General features: G+C 41.0%; 2 protein-coding genes across 2 annotated transcripts; one reads left to right on the forward strand and one right to left on the reverse strand.

The window, feature by feature from the left end:
- Positions 1–121: 121 nt before the first annotated feature.
- cdkn2aipnl (CDKN2A interacting protein N-terminal like) lies at positions 122–2,797 on the forward strand. Its single transcript, XM_068600746.1, has 3 exons — positions 122–458; positions 1,026–1,131; positions 1,274–2,797. The coding sequence occupies exons 1-3, from the start codon at positions 127–129 to the stop codon at positions 1,280–1,282; spliced, it is 447 nt and encodes a 148-aa protein (XP_068456847.1). The 5' UTR covers positions 122–126; the 3' UTR covers positions 1,283–2,797.
- Positions 1,659–9,897, reverse strand: ube2b (ubiquitin-conjugating enzyme E2B (RAD6 homolog)). Its single transcript, XM_068600745.1, has 6 exons — positions 9,754–9,897; positions 6,263–6,343; positions 5,590–5,615; positions 4,801–4,890; positions 3,844–3,932; positions 1,659–2,945 (listed from the first exon to the last, which is right to left on the reverse strand). The coding sequence occupies exons 1-6, from the start codon at positions 9,795–9,797 to the stop codon at positions 2,817–2,819; spliced, it is 459 nt and encodes a 152-aa protein (XP_068456846.1). The 5' UTR covers positions 9,798–9,897; the 3' UTR covers positions 1,659–2,816.
- Positions 9,898–24,663: the final 14,766 nt, after the last annotated feature.

Below are 24,663 nucleotides of genomic sequence, written 5' to 3' on the forward strand. Positions count from 1 at the left end.
AAAACAAGGCAGACAAACAATATTGTTAGTTAATTTAATTACATATTATTCTGTCTATAGTGTTTTTATTCATCTAGCTGTTTACCAACAACAACAACAACAACAAATCTGTTCAGAAGGTATCTCATGTCCACCGCGGGGTGTCGCTGTTTGAAAAAAAACGAAGAAAAGCAAAACTTCCGGGACCTTCTTCGCGGACCGGAAGTCACCCTTTCCTCGACTCGTCCCGAGAAGGAAAAAACAAAGATGGCGAATATGGACGTGGAGGATTTCATCCAGCAGAACAGAGCCCTGGCGGAGCAGGTAGACACGTTTCGCGGCTACTGGGAGAGCGAGAAGCACTGGCAGGCGCGGAGGGAGTTCATCCTGCGGAACATCAGCGACTTCGAGGACCCGCACCTGGACCAGCTGGTGTCCCTGTCCATGGTCTGGGCCAACAACGTCTTCCTCGGCTGTCGGTGCGTGAACATGCGGCTGTATTTGTTCACTAAAAATACATTTCTTTCAAAAAAATCGTCGCCACAGTTGACGTGTAGTCCAAAAGTTACACATTATTTATATAACGTTTAAATGATACGTTTAAAAACTCAGCTTCTGTGTGTGTGCGTGTTATGCGCTCTTCTTCGTCTCATTCGGAGCTATAGATGTGCTCGCTGCTGCCCCCAACGGCCGAAAGACGACACGGCATAATTTATAAATAGACCAAAGCACAAAGTGTGATTATTAACATATCACAGACAACTGTTACTGTTCTTGTGGCCTTTCAGAGTTTTTATATACATTTTAAACTCTTTTAAAAACAAAACAAATATGTCCTTTGGCTTTTAAACTTATATATAATTCGGCAAAGATAATTAATGCATTCGTAATATATTCTTCAAACTTTCTGTCAAAGAATTGAAATATTTTTAAAATGAATTCATCTCCATTTTTCTCGGTTAATATATTAATACGACACAATAGTATTGTTTTTGGCTACTCTGTAACGCTTAAACAATATAATAGTTTTTCTTCAACGACGGCAGGTACAGCACGGAGCTGCTGGGGAAAGTGAAGGACATGGGTGAAGGCGTCGTGGTGGAGGACGCGCCAGTCTTCAAGACGAGGGACGAGATCATGAAGAAGCAGGAGGTTTGTCTTCATACACACACACACACACACACACACACACACACACACACACACACACACACACACACACACACACACACACACACACACACTCACACACTGACAAGATAACATCCTTCATGACTTTTCTTTTCCATCACAGGGTCGATGACCGGCCGGACGGAGCTGAGCTCCAATGGTTCTCCACATTTTTAAACACCGGATGTGTGAACATCTCAAATCTTTTATCAAAAGCAGAAAGACTGTTGCTCATCTTTTACTTTTGTGTGCGTGTGTGAGCGTCATTTTGTACATCCGTGTTTTACTTTGTTTTTAATGTCGTTTTTTTTTACAATTGATTCCGATTAAAGATCTTTTCCTGATGTAAAAATGAACTTTCTTATTGTGGGAGGTTTTTTTTCATAGCGATTCAGTGGAAATAAACAAACACTTTTCTTTCGTCTACAGCGTTCAGCCGGTCGTAACAAAACAATCCATTTCTGTTGGCTCAAAGTCTCTAAAAAGACAAACAAAAGATGAAACATGTCTCAAACTCTGAAAAATGTATTTTATTATGTTTATACAGCATATCGTTATAAGTATACATTTTGTTTAAATCACAAAATCTCCCGTCTGTTTTTGTTTTTTTCTGGTGAAATAACTCGAGCCACAACAACACGACCTCTCACTCTGAGGTTTAATAAGCTTGCGTGCTCTTTTTTTAAAATTGGGTTTCACGTACAAATAAAATGGGAGACGAATGCCGGTACGAAGACGACTTGATTGAGGCTTTTGATTGAATGATTTCCGTCGAGCAAAAGATGAAACGCTCATTTGTTAATTTAAAAAAAAACAACGTCAAAGCGTGTCATTTTAAGAGGATTCAAAGCACAGAGACGGTCCTTCTGCATCCATCTTCTTTCTGTTGGTCAAAGTTAAACAGTGAGCTGTGACAAACCAATAAAAAAAAAAGTATATAATAGAACACCGCTGTCGTGAAACCGCCGCTCATGAACGTGGTGAAGCGCCGCTGGACCTCCGAGCCTCTGCTGCCGCTGATAGCGACACACAAAAGAGACACAAACGGACCAGAAGCAGGAAGACCGAAGGACGAGCGCAGCGCATGTTTTCTTTCTCCCAGCGCTCGCTCTCCAATAAACGAGACGCTTGACGTCCGTGAACCCACCGCGTCCCCTAAAAGATATCGAGATGCGCCGCGAGCGATCCGATTGGTCGCACGTGAAACTACTTTCTGGGGATCGTTATTCTTCAAAATACGTCGCCCTGCTTCTTTTCCAAACCGCCGTGTTGTGTGCGCGCCAAAAGAAAAGAAAGGAAGACTTCCAGAAAAAAAAGAAATCAAATAAAAAACTCCAAACAATAACTGCATCAATCCAACCAAGAGAAGAAAAAAAAGATATATTACAAATTCTGTTAGCAATAACTTATTTCACATCATGCAATAAAAAAAAGAAATTAAGGACAAGAAACACAAACGTAAAGATTTGATTGACCCTCCCTCGTCTTCCTCGGATGTATTGAAAGCATGTTAATGTCCATTCTGGGTCGTCGTCTTTTTTTTAGGGTGGCACTTTGAGATCTTCTGATATAGTTGCTGTTTTTTTTTTCTTTCTCGATGAGGTAAAAATGAAAGACTGGAGTACTGGGATGATGAAAAGAGAAAGAGGAGGAGGAGGAGGAAGAGCTCAGACGTCCACCCAGCTCTGCTCCACGATGGCCGTCACCCTCTTCTCGTACTCCCTCTTGTTTTCCTGATAGAGTTGTGCCGCCTGGCTGTTGGCCGGGCTGTTGGGGTTTGGCTCGTCCAGCAGCGACTGCGCGGGAGAAAGAAAAGGGACGACAATGTTTAGGACGAGCAGGAAAAAAAGGATTTACACCCACTTGTCTTATCAGTATTAAACATGCATTGAGAAACGTCCCTTTAAAAAAAAAAAAAAAAATCACGTTTTTGTTTGAGAAGTTTATTTCTTTTCCTTGAACGCATTATTCTGACGATGGCGTTTAGAGAACCTGGGCATTCGTGTGGTATCCGTCACTCTTTTAAAGTTTCTTTCTTCTCGCGCTCCAATAGCGACCAATCAACTGTTTTCTCTTCAAATACACTTTGTCTCTTAAATACCTGCTGTGAGATTAAATCACTCTATTGGATCCTCTCTCTCCCGATAACGTGCAGCGACATTTATCGGCCGATTAATTGTCTCTCAAACTATTTCCTGCTCAAAATATATTTATTATATATTCCGTCTCTCATCCCTGGCGTGTGAACGTCCCCCGTTATAATGTACCTGATAAACACTCATCAAAATATATTAAAATAAAACAATACCATGCAAATTTAAGTACTCTTTTTTTATTTTATTATATAGAAGTTCTCATAAAACGATACACAAGTATCGGACCCGCCAAACTTCAATAAGACACGCCCACCTTCAATAAGACACGCCCACCTTCAATAAGACACGCCCACCTTCAGTAACGTCAGTGAGCAGCATAAAGCTACACAAGGACACGCAACTCAGACAAAAGCAACACAATGAAAATATCGTAACCACAATCGCTCACGTAAAGTTACCCGGCGCTAGCGTTCCAGGGTTAAACACCGTTTGATGAATTAAAACCCAGCGATTCTCATGTGAAACGCCCGGCACGCAGCGGTGGCAGATCGCTGGAGAGCTCTTTCATGCCGTGAGCAGAAAGAAGGATCAAACCAACCTGGATGGAGGTGAGTATGGACGACACGTCGTACGTGGGGCTCCAGCGGTTCTGGAGGATGTCTAGACATATACTGCCGTCTGCGTACACTGGAGGGAAAATACACCACAGAAGACAACGAGGGTTTCACCACAATGGCGGAAGCAAACGCTACATTTCAAATGAAACATAAAAAACAGCGGAGGATCCTGTGGAAGCAGCAAACGCAGCACATGAATCATCCATATTTCTTTTAGCAGATGGTCGGCACAGCTTCAGGCAATTTTTTTTGCACCAAAAGTAATTTCCAGCACTGAAGTCAGTCGTGTGGTTTTCCTTTTACTCTATAGTCACGCCACTCAAATGATTAAGAAAGAAGATTGTATTTATGATGAGAAAAAAACTAAAACTTGCATCAGTAGCTGCTTACAGCTCACATTAAAGTTAAACAGTTCATATCTAGTTTATGTTGCAGAGTAAAATACGCCGTGTCGGCTTTTACAATCACTGATGACGCCGACCTGCAGGTGGCGACTTCTAATCAACGTCCAAAATAATATTACAAAGCACCTTTTTCATTTGTTCATAAATGCACCAACTACAAACCTCCCAAACAGCCCATGAAACAAGGAACGGTGACGCCACATCATTCATTAACACTAGTTATTATGAGTTATTATCAGACCGATGACGCATATTTGTAACTTGTATGTCGGCATAATAGGCTGCAGTCTTTAATTTGTTTATAGGCCGACATGCGAGCAAATACTCGCTGTACATTCTGTAGCCGCTTTTGTTTCAATGAAAAAATAAAAGGGAACTCCTCCCATTTTCTCCAATTTTTATATACCTCCTGAATTAATTTAAATGATGGACGGAGGACGAGACGGAGAGGAACCTGCTCACACACAGACGGAGACAGAGACAGACAGAGAGAGAGAGAGAGAGAGAGAGAGAGAGAGAGAGAGAGACGCTTACCATTCGGGTGAAACATTCTGGAGACGAACCGAACTGTAGGAGGCTTGTTTGGATACTCCTCAGAAAACTCTATCAGCAGCTTAAACGTTCCTGTAGAGAGATGGCGGAGGAGGAGGAGGAGGAGGAGGAAGAGGAGGAAAAGCGGGTCATTTTGTGAGGAGCATACAGATGTGATGGAGCGAGAGAAGAACTACTGCGTTGCTAAAAGATATTCAGCCGGCTCGACTGGAAAGAAGCCGAGCTCCTTCACCGGAGGGAGGATTAACAGAATAAAAAGGCCGGAGAAGACAATGAACACTGAGTCAGCGCTTCTCCTGCCGGACTTGAGTCATAATTACAGACACACAAAAGAAAAGTGTGTGTGCGTGTATAAATATGTGCCGTGTCTTGTACCGCATGTGTTATACAGCAGAACTGAGAGTTCATCCCCAACGACAGCTGCTTAAAGCCAGGAGCTAAAAAAATATTTGTAATTATTGTATGTGATTTTGTGTACTTCTGCATATTTGAATACTAGAGAGATCCTTCATGTGATGATGAGAATGTCAACCGTATCATCCTCAAATGTACGTGTAGAGACATAACTTTAGAAAAATGGTTAAAGTCTAAAATCTGCAACTATGTGACGTACCACAAGGCCTTAAATGGAGATGATTTGAACCCGTTTTCAGACTAAAACACACTCGGTTTGTAATTTTCTTGACACAACAAACAAAACTCCACTAAAATATCAGTGCACTGGAGAAGCTGAAGCACATCCAGAGCTTTGGGATGAAACAGAGAACTTACCGTCTTCAAACGGTGTTGCCACAGGCCTGCAGAGAGAGGGAGGGAGGGAGGGAGAGGGAAATTATTACAAAATTCAAAAACTCTCCACCGTAGGAAACCCCGTCCTTCCTACAGGGAAGCAACAGTCTGTATTTGCTCCTCACATCCACCGTCGGTGTGATTAAAACAGTTGCTCGCCAGTTTACGCTCCTGCAGCTTCCCCTTTGACTCTGAATGAGCAGAGGAACTATTTTAAACCTGCGTCTCTGGTTTGTTCGTTGAGTTTTCAATCACTCTGCTGTCGCTTGTCCTCTTATTGTCAATCTGGTTTTAACACATTTATTCATTTTCCAGACTCCTGTAGATCAACTTTGTGATCTTTTGCTTGTGAAATGTGCGATATAAATGCGTTTTTGTACTTTTAACTTTTAGAATGTTACACCACTTGTGTGCTTTTATTAAAAAAAACATTCTCCTTTTTAATTCAAATTGTGTCTTCAGATGTGCCGCTTCTTGGCCGATCCATCCTCGCCTGCCTTGACCCCTGAACTCCTTTCCCCAACAATATCTCCCAGCATGCCGTTCCCCCCTCCGCCCCCAGACGGTTCTGTGCCTCGATCAGTACTATTGGAATCCGCACATCACAATCGCAGCAAAGACAGCAGGGCGAAGTCGGATTAAGAGCATGACTCACCCAAAAATAACTGCGTTCCAAAGCATGATGTTGTTCTCAGACGGGGCTCCGCTCACACCGGTGGGAGGATCTTCTTGAAGCCTGGGAGGGACGGAGAGAAAGAGATGCAGGGAGACGGACAAAGAGAGAAAAAAGTGAAAAGGCAGAATGAGAGGTGATGGAAACAGATACAAACAAAGATGGGGGACAAAGAAGAAGGGAGGCGAGAAACAAGGATGAGAGAGCGTGAGGATTTTAATTAACACCTTAACTGCAGGATAATCATCAGTCAAAACACGAGCTGCTGCATCGACACGATGCTGCTCTCGGCCCGTCCTGCCTTAACACGAGCGGCACTATTAACCTCCTCTGCAGAACCACAGAACCACAGAACCGAGCCTGGAGGATCAGAGCCCAGAGAGCTTTAGCTAAAGAGTCGACTTTCACCCGAGATGACCGCCAGCTCTCCGGATTACAGACAAATGTCCCAACCGTGACTATAAAAGGCTCTCTGATTGATTCAGTGAAATGTGTGTGCGTGCGTGTGTAGTGTGTTTTGTTGCTCTTCGTCGCTAATCTTAGCAAAACACAGAGGAGCGAACCTGAACCAGATCGCTGTGGACACTCAACGTCGGGAAGAAAATAAAATGGTGCAGAGGAGGGGATGCGTTTTACATCTGCAGCGGCAGAAAGGCCGGTGTGCTCGGAATAAATAGAGGAACTGGGGACTCGGGCGGGAACTCAAACTCCTAATAAACATGAAAACTCGTTGATTATGGCGGTAAATCACGTCGTGAACGTGTGAGATTATCCAAATGGTAAGAGGTCAAGTAGTTGTTAGAAGGTAAATATATTTGAGAAAAAAAAAAAATCCCACAGTGATCACGTTCATTCCCTCTGATGTCATGAATCGTAGCGCAATATCAGTCATACAATTATTCAACTTGTTTCGTAAACAAATGTAAAAAAACATTGGAGAAACTGTCAAGAGGTGAATTCTTAAAATGATTAGTTTTGCAGGAACACAACAGTCCAAAACCTTGTTGTTTGAACAGAGAACAGATCCAGGCACCGGAGGAACGGGAAGAAGCAAACCTTTTTAAATGCTATGAACAATTAAGTGATCATTAAAAATAGTTGATAATAACACTGTTAGCTGTCAGCACTGTTGTCGGCGTTTAAGGACCTTTAGATATTTGGCAGTTTCAAATACTTCATACTTTTGGGTTTTCTAATTGACGACATAATAGCCAAGACAATTTTGAAACACAGCATGAGGATTTGTCCGGCACAAATGACTCATCGTCGGACAATGACAATTAATAATAAACTAATAATAATCATTTGTAAAAACAATGATTAGCTCCAGCTTTACAAAGGAAAAACGGCCCGGAGCGGTTGGACCGACTCTGAACAACAACCTGCCCGAGTAGCAAAGACGTCATCAAAAACACATGTTTGTTAAATTAAGTTTCCGACAGCAGCCGCCAAGCTTTGTTAAACTATTGATCAGCGGAGCCTATGAATGACAGGTGAGGGCAGCGTGTTGAGCCGCAGTCCTCAGAATAGAGTACAACGTTCCCGCATCAACAGCACATGTGGGGCAGATCCTGAATCCCCACAGACTATTCAGGCCGGCGGCCCGACTCCTCGTGTGACAGCCGGTTTAAGCGCAGGCCGCTCTGTGTGGATCCGTGTCTGAGTCCCTCGCTGCAATTAACCTTGTTTACTGTAATCTAGTTGAGCTCTCTGCTGCTGGAAGAGACGCTTCGGCTTCACCACACACACGCCAGCACACGCCAGCACACACACAAACACCGGGGGTTGCTTCACCACCACTAACACCGACGGTTGCGTCACTCGATTTGGGGAAACGTGAGGATTACCGATCAATCTCTGCACACGGCAGATTATGGGAAGTAGTGACGTGGCGTGGGCGCTCTGTGACGGTTCATTGTGACAGAAAAAAAGTGACGCTATTAGTGAAATAAACTATTAATATTCAAGTTATTTGTCAAGAAAGAAAAAAAATACCAACCCTCCTTTGTATCTCCAAAGTGGAGATTCGTGGTTTTCTCTCTTTTTATGTAATTTAAAATGTTTGCCATGTTTTTCATTTAAATAATTTAGATTTATGGTTGGGGTTTTTGGGACTGTGAGGACATCCTTCTGGAAATGTTCACAATGTCCTGACATTTTACAGAAGATTGATAATCAAAATGTACTCGCAAATTGCAGCCAGAAGATAATTTGTTGGTAACAACGATATATTCAAGGTAAACATCCCTCAGTCGAGTCAGCGAACATACACAAAGGTCTGCTAGAAATGATCTAGTTTAGCGTCCAGACAATTGCAGATACAGAAGGACAAACAAAACGCCATTATAGAGCCGAATCCTTCCTAAGGTAGTGCGAGGAGCAATAATAGTTAAGAATAGTGTACAGGGAAGGTTGTTGGTTTCACTCTGGAGTTACAGCGACACCTTATCCACCCTGCTTCAATGGCTGTTCTTAGAAGAACAGCTTAGGAACTTCTTCTCTTTTCCACTGACAGGTGTGTGTTTGTAAATCACACACACACACACACACACACACACACACACACACACACACACACACACACACACACACACACACAGTAGCCATATGGAGCCAGGCAACAGATTGAGGATAGCAGGTATTACAAGCAACCTCTTTGCCAAGTGCAACTCTCCCGCGACACATCTTGTCCTCACAATCACACTTTGATATATATATATATATATATATATATATATATATATATATATATATATATATATATATATAAAGCATTAATAGGAGGTGGTACATATTCATATCAAGCCATCCTAAATGTTGATCAGGAGGACCCCTTGACACCAACACCTGGGAGCCACGTTGCTGCCTAGATGGGAGGGAGGCAGGGCGTGTGTGTGTGTGTGTGTGTGTGTGTGTGTAACCATAATGCTGACTGGTTGAAATGATCTAATGTTACTTTCATAACAGCATCATTTTTAAACCCACGGCTCGCAGACTCGACTCTGCGGAGTAATCCGGGACACATCTCGGCCCATCGAGCCAATAAAGGGGCAAATAAAAGGCCAGACAACCGCGCCGTTGAGTCTTTTATCCGGACACACGTACCGTGAAGTCACCTGAGATAACCCAGCCAGCCATTAGCTCACAAACAAACAATACGTTATTTTTCCTGGATAGAAAACATTACCAAAAAAAGCCCAAGTGCCTTCATCGGATATCGTCAAAAAACGATTTAAAATGCACAATAAATCACCTGTCAAGCCCACAAGCGTCACGTACAGTCAGACAACATACAACCAAACGCGTTATTGTCACAGTAAGTCGGAGCCATAGCTTTATATACAACATTATCCGAAAAGGAGCTAACGCTAAGCTAACTGAGCTAGCTACCCGAAACGCTGCTAGCTAAACACACACACACATACACACACGAGTGTATATATATTTATATATAAATATAACCGTTGCGGTACCTTTTAAAATCTCTCATAAGCCGTCTCCTTGCCGGTGTCGACATTATATATATATCTTTTAAACAAACTAAAGCAGAAGACGATCCGAAACCAAAATCCGGTGTTTCTTCTTCTTCTACTTCTGTTTTCTTCTTCTTCTTCTTCTTCTTCTTCTTCTTCTTCTTCTTCTTCTTCTTCTTCTTCTTCTTCTTCTTCTTCTTCTTCTTCTTCTTCTTCTTCTTCTTCCAAAACAACTGGCTAGCTCGCTGTTCCTGGTGACGTCGGCGCTGGCCGGCGCAGGTTACGCCCCCTTTTTAAACGTCAGAACCATATCGTCGAAAAAAAAAGAAGATAATTATTATATGTAATGTGCGAAGAAATCAAGGCAAAACATGTATTAAAAAAAAGAAGATTAAATTATATATATATATATATATATATATATATATATATATATATATATATATATATATATATAATTTTGGAATGCAAATTTGATTTAATTATATATATATATATATATATATATATATATATATATATATATATATATATATATATATATATATATATATATATATATATACTGTATACAATATTAATCGGTGAAAATAGTAGTTGCAGCCCGAATGTTTTCTGTTGTAATTTTAGCAATTTCCTCTTGATTGAATACAATGACTGAAGCAGAAAAACTGGGAGATGCAACCGTGCAGAAGGATGCAAACAGCTTAATTACACTGTGTTGTGGGTTCATTGGCTGTAATCACATTATATGTGCATGTAAAGCCATTCATTGTCTCGTCCTCTTAGACTTTAAAAAAAAAAAAAAAAAGCAGAGATTGTTGCAGACATCGACCACGGCTCAATACTTTAAGTTTACACTCTGAGCCATAGTTAAAGTGCCGGTGCCGCTGCAGGGCTTTTGTGAAATCCCACTCAAAGCTGCAGCGAATATAACCGTCTATTTAATCTAGTTTAATCATTCTCTCGGCCGTTTCCCTCCAAGCGAGTCCAGAGAGTGGCTATCAATAGACCCGCTACCCTGTTAGCGTTTCGGTATTGAGAGAATGTAGGTCACGCAGAGGGACAAAAGGGCCGAACAGCGGCGTAGTCTTTGCTGGCTACCACAAGAGCCAGGAATGAAAAACATGCATCTTTAAGCAATGCAAAATACATTTATATGATGCGTTGCTGTCCAGGCTCTTGGGGGAGGAAACAGGTTTATTTCTAGGTAAACTTGATTGTGTCAGCTGGGAAGAAAGTGATATGTTTTCTTTGGGAGGGTGATGAGGGACAGAGAAAGTGTTTTTTTCTCAGAGTAATAATAGTTTGTTTTGTAAATCTCTGTCTGGCTGCGGCCATCGCGACAAATGTGGTGCTAAACAAGCAGGGAGGGAGTATCTCCTCTGAGCTCAGGTGCTTTTAATAGAATGGGCAGAGAAATGTTGCAGAGCTTTCTCCTCTTTGTCTCCCTCTCATAGTAAACTGCATCTGAAACTCTACGTACATTGAAGAAGGTTTTAACTGCAGTAATAACGAATGAACTGTCGGTTCATGTGTCAAAGTGTCCTTGAGCAAGACACCAAACGCCCCCAGTTGCTCCAGATTTATCATTGGACGGATGGGTTGAATGCCAAGAGCAACTTTCATGTATGTATGTAAAAATATGTAATATGACGACATGATGAATGTAGGTTTTAACTGCAATGTGGAGGACATGGCGCCATCTAGCGGCGAAGTAGCAGATTGCAACCAAAGGAAACAAAAACTTCTCCCTATTATATATATATATATATATATATATATATACATATATATATATATGTATATGTATATGTATATATATATATATATATGTATATAGATACATACATATATATATATATATATATATATATATATATATATATATATATATATGTATATATATTACATTTTATTTTGCTGACACTTTTCATTTAGCTGACACTTTTATCTAAAGCAACTTACAATATGTTCTTTCAAACGTTAGTACAAACTTAGAACAACAACTATCAAGAAAGTATAGTTTTTTTTATTTATTATTTCTTCAATAAAGTCAAACTACAAAATGCTATCAGTAAGAGACCTTTAAGTGCTACTACGGTGCTACTTTCCTTAATCAAGGTGTATCTATATCTATCTATCTATCTATACGGTATATATATATATATATATATATATATATATATATATATATATATATATATATATATATATATATATATATATATATATATGTCTACATATATCTATATAGCTTTCACTTCTGAACTAGTGAAACCTGGTGAATAACAGCGGGGCAGCGCCATACGTCGTGTCTTCTGATTCCGTGGAAAGTCTTCAATCATTTCACTTTCAATTCCAACAGGACGTTTGAACATATAAACAAACATTTGCTGCACTGTTTTCTCTTGTGAAAAATAATGCATTTAAGTTGTTGTGGTGGTTGTGGTTGTGGTTGTGGTTGTTGTTGTTGTTGTTGTTGTTGTTGTTGTTGTTGTATACACACTGCTCTTCCACCGTGGAGGGGAGCAGCAGCTGGTGAACGGTCTCAGTGAGTTCAGCCTGCAGCTGTGTCGTGAAAGTGAAAGTAGTAAGTACTGCCAGCGAGCTGCCTCTTTGTTTGCTCCTCCGTTCCTCCTTCAGTCTCCAGAGGGATCGCACCGCAGACCCTCAGCTCCGTGTGGAATAATATACATATCTATATGCTGCAAGAACGAAGGTGAGTTTTTCCTCTTACATGTTTTATGCATGTTTGTATTTGCAGCGCTATACGCCCCGTTTTACGTGGAGATACAAAAGAACACAAAAAGAACCAAATAACCTCACTTGATGTGATTTTCATGACTCTTTCATTGACGTATAATCGTGCTTTGTGAATGGAGGCTCGTTAGATGCTATTATTGGGCTTTTATGCTTTTTTAAAAAACAGAACCGTGTGAAAGTGAAAGTGTGAGACGACATTTAATTCCCACCATGACGACGTCAGCTGGCTGATTCTGTCTTCTCTTTATCTTTTCTTTCTCTTCTCGTCTATCTCTTTCGTGCTTCTTTCTTTATTTCTTCATTATTTACGTTTCACATTATTAAATTCGGCTGCGGAGTTGTTCTGGGTGTGGACAACCGCTGCACCGCTAGAGGGCGCCAAATGCCTTGTGCGCATGCGCAGCATGTATTTTAAGCGTTTTACATGCGTAGTGATTGTTCACAATCTGTTATTACGTAATGATTGTTTAGTTATTTAAATGTTTGCTTTTTAAGAGGGTATTTTCAATTGACTTATTAGTTAATTAGTTTGTTGTTTAATATTCAGTTTTTGTTATTTTATTTATTAATTTCATAACATTGTGAGCACTGTGGTTATATTTAAATGAGTAGGAAGTTATAGGACCAGGAAGGTATAGGACCAGCATGCAACGCGTGATTTTTTTCTAGAGCAGGAGATTGCAGCAACAGGAAAGATTTCTTTGTTCTTTCTTTTGTTGGTCGCTTGTTTTTTGCTCAATAAATATTAAAAAACAATATTTTTTACAAGGACATTTGACCCTTCTGGCTGCGTAAAACACTTTATGCCTCAGTGGCCCTTTGATTGGACTCTGATTGAGATATATCTTACGTATGACCCCCATTTATTTACAAAACTATCTTGAAGATTATATATATGTATGTATGTATGTATGTATGTATATATGTATATATATATATATATATATATATATATATATATATATATAAATGATGAATTCGTGTGTACTTTTGCAGTACATCTCATGTTTTTCTCAGCAGCACTTTTCTGAAATTTTTAATTTGCACGTTATCCAAAAAAACGAGCTGTTTGCATAATTGGAGAGGAAGAGTTTGGTTTGAGGCCCTCTTCCTCTTGTGCAGGTAGAAGCTGCAGCTTGGTGTCCGAACATCATATGAATGAACACCAGATGTCCCTGCAGCTGCAGCGAGCTTTAATAAACCTGGTGTCTGAAGTCACCACTAGATGGCACCAAGCTCTCAAACATAACCAACATGAGCAGTTGAAGTGTGTGTGTGTGTGTGTGTGTGTGTGTGTGTGTGTGTGTGTGTGTGTGTGTGTGTGTGTGTGTGTGTGTGTGTGGGTGTGTGTGTGGGTGTGGGTGTGGGTGCCACATTGGCATGTGTGTAAAGAAGAGTAGACCTCAAGAGTTATTTTTCTTCTTCTTCTTCTTCTTCTTCTTCTTCTTCTTCTTCTTCTTCTTCTTCTTCTTCTTCTTCTTCACTAATCACCCTTTCAGAGTCCTTACAGTAAACACAGGAAATACTGTTTTCTAAACCGGGCCTTTTCTTACATAACCGCGTCACGTTGGCGCTGAACAAACGTGCATCTCGGCGTTAGACAGTATCACAAACCCGGTGGCGGCAGGGACTTCCTCATACCGTCACCTGGCACAACCTTTACTCAACAACAACAAACAAAAAAGAAGCGCATGCCACAAAGCATCCGAGATGACAACTAAAAGATAATTATGAGGCATAAAAAGCTTTGACTGCTTGAGACTCTGGAATGTGTTTGTGTTCCTTTCATGCAGCGTTTGTCATCAGTCTGATGATCTAACAAACCACCACAGGTTCATCCACAGAGCTTCAGGGCTCATGGTTCACCATGTTGATCTCTTTATTGCGCAATGTGGATTTTTTTTCCATCATATATATATTTTTAAATATACTTTATCGATGAATAAGCACAATATGACACAAGAACAAGCATTTTCTTTGTGTGTGTGTGTGTGTGTGTGTGTTCATCAGTCTACAATAGCAGGAAACAAATACATAGCAAACAAACAAGAAATAAGGTAAAAAAATAAGAGGAAATACAAATATTAAAAGTAAAAAATAATGATTTAAAACACACACACACACACAAGGCCTTTACGTTCCTTCACATAGAGTTTGTGTAATACAATATTGTAAATTGTAGTTATGTTTGGTTATAGTTAACCAGGTCAGGGAAGGGCTGAGGGCCAGACGGCTCTACTTCACTTCATTTCATAAATGACTTTATTGTTTTATTCTAGGTCTTTCTTTATTGTGATGCACCTTTCAGAGTCATATTCCTGCATGTGCAAAGTACAAACCACCTTGTTTATTTGTTCCTTTTTTTTTTTTGCACGGCCCCATTGTGTGATTGTTCTTAATCCGGTCAACGATCCAAGTCACCTTGAAACTTAACTTGTCTTCTGACCCGAAAACACATTGGAATTTCCATATCAAATAGTTTTATAGGACAGACTCTCAGCGTGTGTGTGCGCGGATGTGTGCGGATGTGTGTGTGTGTGTGTGTGTGTGATACGACGAGCACCATAACCCGATTCCAATCTTGATTAGTGCAATAAATCAGTGAACTATTTGCCCCCGGACTCAATGCTGTTGTTGCAGCAATGCAGCAATGCCACGTCTCTTTGTTTAGTATTGGCATCCTGGTGGCTTTGTGTTGTGTGTCTCACACATGTGACGCACCGATGCAGTGAATCAAACCAATCCGGTTCTCTGCAGTTTGATCTGATCCAAATCTAATCTGCTTCTCTCCGCTCCAGTATTTCCACTCAAAAAACAAGTAGAGCCTGCCTGATGCGGCTCCCCTGAAGAAAAAGACCTATTCATGAGACCCAAAATATATGAAACTTTCTGAGTATCTAATTTTTTTGGGTGAGTGCCGTGGCTACATTGGCTTCTCGCTGTAATAAACCACTGCCGAAACGCTCCTGTGAGGCTCAGCCGGCTGTGTGTGATTCATGCAGGGAGGGGTTCGACACCCAGATTTGGATTTCCCACCGCGAGGCCAGTTTCTAAGAAATGGCTTCTGAGCATGAACCCGCCTGCAGCAGCAGCAGCAGCAGCAGCAGCAGCAGCAATAGCAGCAGCAGCAGCAGCAGCAGCAGCAGCAGCAGCAGCAGCAGCAGCAATAGCAGCAGCAGCAGCAGCAGCAGCAGCAGCAGTAGCAGCAACAGCAGCGGCCCCCTCTGGCCAGATGGTGGAACTGCATGGCAAAGCCTTCTCTAAATAAAAGTCACGTGATTTACAAGAAACAAGCCTCCAGTTCAGAGCGGGCCGCTCTGCACAGAGCCTGCAAAGCTCTTGACTCAGCAGAGCGTTTTATTGCACCATGTGTTTGGTTCTCTTATCTGGCGACAGCACGTTTTCCATGAGTGGGATGTGTGAGTTTACAGGGTGGATTCCTTGGACAAATTTGGCCCTGCATGCATGACCCCTGTGTCGCTCTCAGGAGGGTATTTGGACTTCAGGGTTTTGTGATCTTGATACAAGGCAATGGTTTCATGGTGTCGGGATGTATTTATAAAGCCAGGCGGCCATCTTAGATTCCCTTGTAGCAGTTTGGCAGCTGGGCTGGAAACAGAAGGTTTGTTATGGTAGAAAAAAAGCATTTTCTTTTCATTCAAACTCCTCAAAAACCATTGTTTCGGGGTTTTAATCTTTTGGAAACCGTGTGCAAAATTCCTCCCGCGCCTATTTTAAGTCCCAGCATGCCCCATTCAGACAATCTTTTGGCATAAAATATGTATTTTTTCCATTTTTATACCGAACAACACAGCTGTGTGACTGAAACTCCTTCCTAACAGGCCTAGACTTTGTTTTATTGTGATTTTTGTTGCATATTCCGATTCCTTAGGTCCTAATGTTTCAAACCAGATGTCTTATTGACTGCTCGAGGAGGCATTTTGGTGGAATCTGGCTCATATCATGCTGGATGTTCATAGTTATTATCAAAATATCTTTTAAAAGTTTTTTTTTTTGCAGACATACAATTTTTTCCCCAAGACTTTGCTCAACAAATACTTATACTAAACACAAGTATTGGAATTCATTTGGGGTTCCTACGACAACTCAAACGCAGGAGAAAAACACTCAACAGGAAAAAGGAGGTCTGGAGACAAAATGGTTCCACAGTTTTCAACGAGTTAAAATAAATACGATGTCAAGCGTCACAAATTAAACGTAAAGGTGCAAGATCCGATATTGGGAGCGTTTTTTATCGGGGTCGCCATCAGACGCCCCGAGACAGAGAACACGCCGCTTAAAACAGACGTGATTTCGTCACAGTGATTTTTTTTGTTTTATCCTCCATCTTTGTGTGTTGTTGTTGTTTTACTCGTCGTGAAGATCAGACATTCGCTGGCATGCGGTGACTTTAGCAACAATGAGAACATTCAGCAAAATGTGCGGAAAGTAGGACAAGTTCCCACCGTGGTGACAAACCTCAGGGTGAGATAAGCGACAGACAAAAACCAACCGAGGCACAAGAGAAACCACACCAATGCTCTTATTTAAGAACCCATCAATACAAATCTGCGGTATGCTTTTCAACAGGTCTGGCAGCATTGCATGTTTCGCTCTTCTTCCTGTTCTGTGCTTCTGTTTTTACTTCCATGACTTTGCAATTTTGCCATTTTATTTAGCTATAACACACTTACTGGGATGTTTTGGATGTTTTCTGGCTCGCCAGACAGGAGCGTCACCTCTGTTAGGAAACAGCTGGAGCTCATTCCTTTAGTATACTCAGATAACATTTTGCACTTAGACATATCGAGACATCTTCGGTGTGCTCTTACTTTTACAAAGCCTGTAGTTAGGGTGGGCAGGCGGAGGATTGCATGATCTTGTGGGAGGACAGGACGGTCAGGAAGGAGACAAAGTGTCCAGCCCTCATCCACTGCCATCAATCACTTTCCACGCAGCTATTTGCCTGAAAACTCGCAGCAGGTTCATAGATATTAATGTTAAAACCTCTTGGCTGCTGCGAGGAATGTTGAGATGCGTGTTGATTGATGGAAAATGTGGAGAATGTGCAGACTGGTGTTGCAGAGGCGCTGACCATAAAGCACAAGGGAAGAAGGAAAATAGTAGCCACGACACAACAGATATTTTTTGATGACTTGTCACGACAGTCTTCTTTAGTAAAGAGGAAAAGAAACAGCTGGAAAGGGGAATGATACAGATGTGTTCAGTCAATATCTACACACTGTGGAAGGAGCTTACGACTGCCTTACTGTTTAAATATTTAAACTATCATTACAGGGAAGGTACGATCGAGAAAACTAAGGTTGTCCAGTCCAAAAAGTCAACATAACAACAAAAAATGAAGAGTCTAGAATGCAGGTAAACAGCATGAGGAGATAAAGAGATAAGATTTCAGGAAAAAAAACAGAATACTTCTGCCATACTAGACATAATATCTCAGGTAGATTTAAAATATGCATATTGAGATATGCGTAAGGAAAATATTGCAGTAATATCGTAGGACATCTTACAAAGAGTTAAACATCTTTTGTGGGTTTTCTTACGCGGACATTTTCCTCACGCACGCAGTGATGAGGCGACAGAACCACCCGGTTAAGTTTAGGGAAAACAGACAGGAGGAGGTGGTCATGAGGGCGAAAACAACAACAGCAAAGTTATGCGACAAAAACATTAACGTCGACTTCTCGTTTCACGAGCTTTCAGAGGGTTTTGGGTTCGCTCGGAACCAAAAGACTTCCTCGACTCGTGATTCATGAACAGAAATCACCAGATTGTTGAAGTCAGAAGTGCAACTGCAGGAGCTCGTGCTCACCAGAGATGACAAAAAAAAAGCATTCAGATGAAGCAGGAAAACACCCAAATGGCAGTTGTGTACGTTCGGCTGAAGGGAAGTCATGTCAGTTTTGTGACGTGTCAGCGTTTCTTTGGGTTCTTCAGGTTCTGTCGATGAATCGAGTTTTATTCATGAAGTATCACGAACAAATCAAAAGCTTTATGAATGATCGGGAAGACGACCAGGCTATTGCACACTAAATTAATTTAGAAAAAGAAGAACAAAATGAAATACAACACGGATTAAATTGGTCAAGGTAAGCACATAAAACATATAAAATTAGAGAAAGAATATATGAAAAAAACACAACATGAAAACTAATAAGACTCTTTACAGTGTCATTAAAGTGTCGTGTATGATAAGCAATAATAATAAAAACCATAAGATTATGAAACATAACCCCCTTCCGTATCTGTGTGAGTGTGGGGCTGTGTGTGCGTGTGCGTGTGCGTGTGCGCGCGTGCGTGTGCGCGTGTGTGTGTGCGTGTGTGTAAGAGAGACCGAGATGATTCTGGGTTTCCGGTAAATCAGTCAAATTTTGTAAACTCTTTTCTTTTTTTTCTTCTCACGTTCTCCCTCCCTCCAGTGATCCACCCTTTCTAACCCTCCCACACACACACACACACACACACACACACACACACATGTCGAGTGGGTGTATCCACTGGCGGGATGGCACGGTGCCCACAGCAGGGTTACATCAAGACAAACCCAGACAGCCTTCTCTCTGTTTCCAGGAAGTCAGCTGACTTCAACTCAACTCAATCAAGTTTTATTGGCTTTAAAGTTTTTAGAAGACCCAAAAGTACACAATAACATTAAAATTATTAATAAAACAACATTAACACAACATTACGACTGTAATATATTAATGATTAATGAATGCACCGGTCTCTCTCTCTCTTGTCTGTTTACCTGTCTGTATCTTTCTCCCTAATTTAGAATACACACACACACACACACACACACACACACACACACACACACACACACACGTTGGGCAAACTCCTGGTCACAGACGTTTCACAGAATTTGTTTACATTAAACATTTCATTTTGCATGGTTTAGTGGACTTAGGCGCTTGGTTCCCCCGTCGGTTGAAGGACCGACGTTTAGAAGACTCGAGTTGGGAATTCTGTCCGTCACCGTGTTGTTTATTAATAAAATAAAAATACATTTCATATGTTATGTTCCATTTGACATGAAAGGTGCAAAATTCTTGAATTGGGAACACTTCGATTGCCTCTCACAGACGCCTTGTGGGCGTGCACTTAGCTAGTTTTAGGCTTAAAATAACTATGTCATCGAAGTAAAACATGTACGGAAACAACAGAAAAACACTTCACAAACATCCTCAACAATAGTTAAAGGTGCATAATACGAGATTGGGAGCATTTTTTTATTGCCTCCTTAACGGCTACGTATAAGCCTGCAAGCTAGAAGCTATTAACGCTAACGAAAGTGCTTAATGGTGGTGGTTATGTTTAGGCAGCACCACCACTTGTGTTTGGTAAAAGCATTTAAAGTTGGGCTTAAAAAAACTACGTGAACAATGTAAAATGTGTACTAAAACAACATAACAGGAAAACAAAATGTGGAGGTGAATAATAGGAGATTGGGAGCGTTCATTAATGCCTTATTAACGGCTCAACATGGCGACGTATCAGCCGGCAGCCAGAAGCTATTAGCGCTAACGAAAATGCTGTACGGTGGCGGGTTTTGTTTAGGCAGCAACACCGCTTGTGTTTAGTAAAAGCATTTAAAGTTGGGCTTGAAATCTTAGTTGGATTCTTGTACATCTGCGTGCCAAAGCTCTCCCACCATTTTCAATTTAAAAAAAACAACCGCAGGTTGTTTTGATTTACAGTCGCGGTGGTTACTAAACAAGATTCATATCAGAAGAAAACAGTTTTTAAATAACTTTGCAGTGTGAATTGTAAAACCAGATGTAACAAACCTCACTTTAACCCAACTGACGTCAGGTTTAAGGATTATTAAAAGATAAATCTTAGGTGGACAGACGATATCTTATCTTACAATTTACAACTACAGCTAGCTCTGGTGTTTCCAGTAAATCAGCTGACTAACCTATCTCTCTCTCTCTCTCTCTCTCTCTCTCTCTCTCTCTCTCTCTCTCTCACACACACACACTTCCTCTCTCCCTTCCTGCCTCCCTATCTCTATCAGACACACACCCATAATTGTGTTCACACACAAACACAAGTCTAAAAAAAAGAAAATGCACCCATTAAAAGAGTCTGAACTATTTTCTTCTCCTCAGCTCAAGCCCTCGCATGACCTCAGATACCAGAGAGACACTGATGATTAATCATGTCTCAATGAATGATTCAGTTATCACCCCACATCTGCTGGTATCAGTGTATTAAAAGTTGTTGACGATGTGTCAGCATTTTTTTGCTTTTACTAATAATGCCTTTCCTGCATTGTGCGTTTCATTTGTAGGCCATGTAGTCTGAACTGACGCAGTAGAACATTCAAGCCCCAGAAGTTAGCTTGCTGGTTAGCCCCCTGGTTAGCCCCCTGGTTAGCCCGCTGGTTAGCCCCCTGGTTATCTCGCTGGTTAGCCCCCTGGTTAGCCCAGTGGTTAGCCCGCTGGTTGGCCCGCTGGTTAGCCCAGTGGTTAGCCCGCTGGTTAGCCCACTGGTTAGCCCCTTGGTTTTCCCGCTGGTTATTCCCCTGGTTATCCCCCTGGTTAGCCCCTTGGTTATCCCGCTGGTTAGCCCCCTGGTTAGCCCAGTGGTTAGCCCACTGGTTAGCCTGGTACGGCCGGTTACGTTGTCTCGACCGTCTGCGTCCTTGAGGGCGAGTTGCGCGCGTGCTCCGGCTCCCCCCTCACATTAACACCGTTAGCTCTGTCAGCACGTACGCCGTAGTTTCCGCTGTTAGCGAAAAAGGCAATCGACATCCTCCCGGTCCCGGACCTTGTACCTGAAGCCGTTTATTGGTGATGACACACGACCACACAGCCTGCATTGTGAGGCTGATTTCTGTCAAACTTTGTGATATAAAAAAACAACTTAAAAAAACATACTCAAAGCCTTATAACCACCATGCAGAAAATATATATTACAAAATTATAAATCACTACCCCAACAGCTTTCATTATAATTATGCAAATAAGATTATGATGCCATTTGGCGACTTCTATCAACTTTTAGGACAGCCAATAGCGACTCTTCTTGCTGAGGAGTTGTCAACACCGTAGTTTGCGCTGTTAGCTGTTAGCTGTTAGCGCCGGGTAAGACAATCAAAATGCCCCCAGTCTCAAATGTGGCAGCTTTAAGTTTTGTTTGTGACGTGTTTTCGCGTTAAGTTGTCGTTCACGTAGACATCAGAGTTATCAAACCTTACCAACTGGTGTGGCCGCCTCAACATAACCGCAACCGCACAGCAATTTCGCCGTAGTTTGCGTTATTAGAGCCGTTTAGAGGAAATCCAAATGCTCTAAATCTCGGATCTTAAACTGCGACGTTTTTGACGGCCTGTTACATTGTTTACGTTCATATTAAATTTAGTTCAGGTGTGTATTTTAAGAACAATCATAATGTGTTTTTTTCCAAAGTAACTATGTGTTGTCTTTTTGCTTCAACATAACCGCTGTCGTAGCATTTAATTTACATGTAAAAAGCCTAAAATGTGCAATGGAGACATATTTGTATCTGCCTTCCCTTCAGATTAGCAAACACCTTGAGCTTTATTAATCTAGTTAAAATATTGGATGATGATTAAGAATGATTTTCTCTGACGCAGCAAACAATTATACATAAATCTCACTTTTAACAAACAACTTGTTTAGTGTCCAATTATCGCATTGATTACTAAGAAAAAACCCTAAATATATTCATTTCAAGAATTACTTCTGCATTCTGCTTCCTGCCTTCATGTTTTTATCTGTCTCTTTTGAATGACAACTTCCGCCAGACTGCAATGAGACCGCGGCTTCTCGAAAAACAACCTTCAGCTCGGCTGTTGTTGTCTGCGAGGAATAATAAGGAATGTAATAAACGATCCGTTTCGCGTAAAAATACATGAAACCAGATCTCAGTCATAAGACTACGGTTTTAAAATAGGAAGTGAACAATGAACTCAAATCCCTGAACCAGTTTTTGTAGTATTTGTACAAAATCAGATGATGATGATGTACTTCTCGGTGTGTGACTTACGGCTGTGAGTCACAATGAAACTCCTACGAAACTCTGCAGGGATTTTAGTTTGGGTGTTTTTTTTTTTTAACACAGTTAAATAATTAATTGAGTCATCAAATCGTAAAGTCGGTGAAATTGCCAGCGTCTCTTTATATTTCTCTTTTCTCTCTCTCTCTTTTCTTTTGACCTCTATCACAAGATATTTGATTCAGAGTGTTTCTGAATGAAAAGCATATGTTTTCAAGCTGTCAATGGCATATTAGTCCTGCTGCAGGTACAAAATAATAATAATTACAAATTTTGAGAATGGGGTTGAAATAGTAAATGTATGAGGTAAAAAAAAAAATACTAATGTATTATTCTCAAACTTGCAAGAAAGAACTCACATTTGCGAGATTATAATGAATTGTATTATTTTGTGAAGAAACCACATCGCTCAAAATAAATCAGGCCTTTTCTGTGTTGTTTTGTCTTGTCAACGGTTGTTTTTTAGTCTGAATGTGATTGTGAGTTTTTTAAAATTAAATAAACAAAGTAACTGCAGGAAACCTTTTAAAGCAACATTATCGGCAGCGCAAATAAATGCAAATGTTTGCACGCGGACCGAAAACCTATTTTCCCTGAAGAAACCTTCCACTTCTTCCTCTACACCTTTAATCCAACGAACCGTCACTCCTCTCCTCAACAAAATTGTTGTTTAATTTCCATTCACGCGAACATCAATCGTCACTGCTTTGGTGCTAAGGTCCGCGTGTGTTTTCTGATAACACGTGTTGGTGTGCGTGCGTGTGTGTGTGTGCAGCAGCAGTTATTTGAGGTCGACAGGTTTATTGAATCACACGAGAAAGAATCTCCAAACCGGAAAATCCGCTTTGTCCGGTGTGACACGTGACTCCTTCCTGCATCTGGAGGGTTTATAGTTATTAAACTAGTAATAGTGATACTTAATAAACAGATTAGTGGTGCACCCATGTTTGTTTTGACTGTCTATTTGTATTTTATTTAATAAGGGCAGTGTGGAAAAAGTGGAAAAGTGTTAAGTATCAAACTTACTCATCATACTCCTCCCACGTGTGGGGTACATGCAGCTTTATGGACTTGGGAGTCATCACGTGGTTCGTGTGTAAGTAAGTATTTGCAGTATTAAGTAGAACTCTAGTAAAGTACAAGTATCTCTTAATTGTACTGAAGTACACCTGGTTGCTCCCCCCCAGTGTGTTTTAAAGCGAGTCTTCATCTATCGTCATCGTGGCGGTTGAAAAGCATTCAGAACTTCTTCACTTCACGTGACTTCGTCCTGTCTCATTGCTTCTAGTTGTTTTTTTTATTTTTAAATGGACGCGTCCAGACATGTATAGCACCGGGGTTTCGATCTCTTTCCCTCAACTGTCTTCCCAGGATTTACACCCCATGGCGGGTCATGGAGGCCTGCGGTTGTCGTACTTTACAGCCGTGTTTGTGCTCGTTCTGTGGCTGACCGCTAACCGTGACCCAGCGGCTCAATTTTGCTTTTATCACTGTTTTACTGTTCATCTCAATTACTTGATTTTTTTTGTCTTTCATTTACTTATTAGCAATGCGGCTGCAATCCTGTAATTCGCCCACTCAGGGACTAATAAAGGAAGAGATTGAGGCTCTTAAAACAGCACGAACACCTTCTCCCACTATGATTTGGATAAGATATGACGATGATATGACCTTATTCCAGATTATTCTGAATATGAGTATGACATATTTCAAGATAAGCAAACTTTTTTCTCCCGCAGTGTGTAATCAACTGGCTTTAGTGTTCACGCCCCCAGCGTTTCCGAGCAGAAAATACTGTTTATTTATTTAAAATGTTCATGCTTTTGAATCCTAATTTATACTTCCTGATATGTTTTGTCATTCGAATTTGGCTGCGTGGTTTGCAAACATTTTTTTTTTTGACAAACTGTTGCTGTACATGAACTTCAACTGACAGTGTGTGTCTTTGAGGTGGAAGAAGATGGCTGTTTTACAGTATTCCACTTCCTGTCAGAGAGGTTAAACTAAGAGAAAAAACACACGTCAGAAAACACTGGTGGGAGTTTTGGGGGGAATCAAATGACAATGCAGCTGTTAATCCAGCTGCAATACAATGCA

This window comes from Clinocottus analis, unplaced genomic scaffold (genome assembly GCF_023055335.1).
Source record: "Clinocottus analis isolate CAN_PGR_092001 unplaced genomic scaffold, fCliAna1.0.p SCAF_5, whole genome shotgun sequence".
Taxonomy (NCBI): domain Eukaryota; kingdom Metazoa; phylum Chordata; class Actinopteri; order Perciformes; family Cottidae; genus Clinocottus; species Clinocottus analis.

Coding starts and splice junctions, on each gene's coding strand:
- cdkn2aipnl (XM_068600746.1), top strand. CDS start 127: ATGTCCACCGCGGGGTGTCGCTGTTTGAAAAAAAACGAAGAAAAGCAA. Junction 459..1,025: donor AACGTCTTCCTCGGCTGTCG/GTGCGTGAACAT, acceptor CAACGACGGCAG/GTACAGCACGGAGCTGCTGG.
- ube2b (XM_068600745.1), bottom strand. CDS start 9,797: ATGTCGACACCGGCAAGGAGACGGCTTATGAGAGATTTTAAAAG. Junction 3,933..4,800: donor CAGAATGTTTCACCCGAATG/GTAAGCGTCTCT, acceptor TTTTCCCTCCAG/TGTACGCAGACGGCAGTATA. Junction 2,946..3,843: donor CCATACTCACCTCCATCCAG/GTTGGTTTGATC, acceptor TCTCCCGCGCAG/TCGCTGCTGGACGAGCCAAA.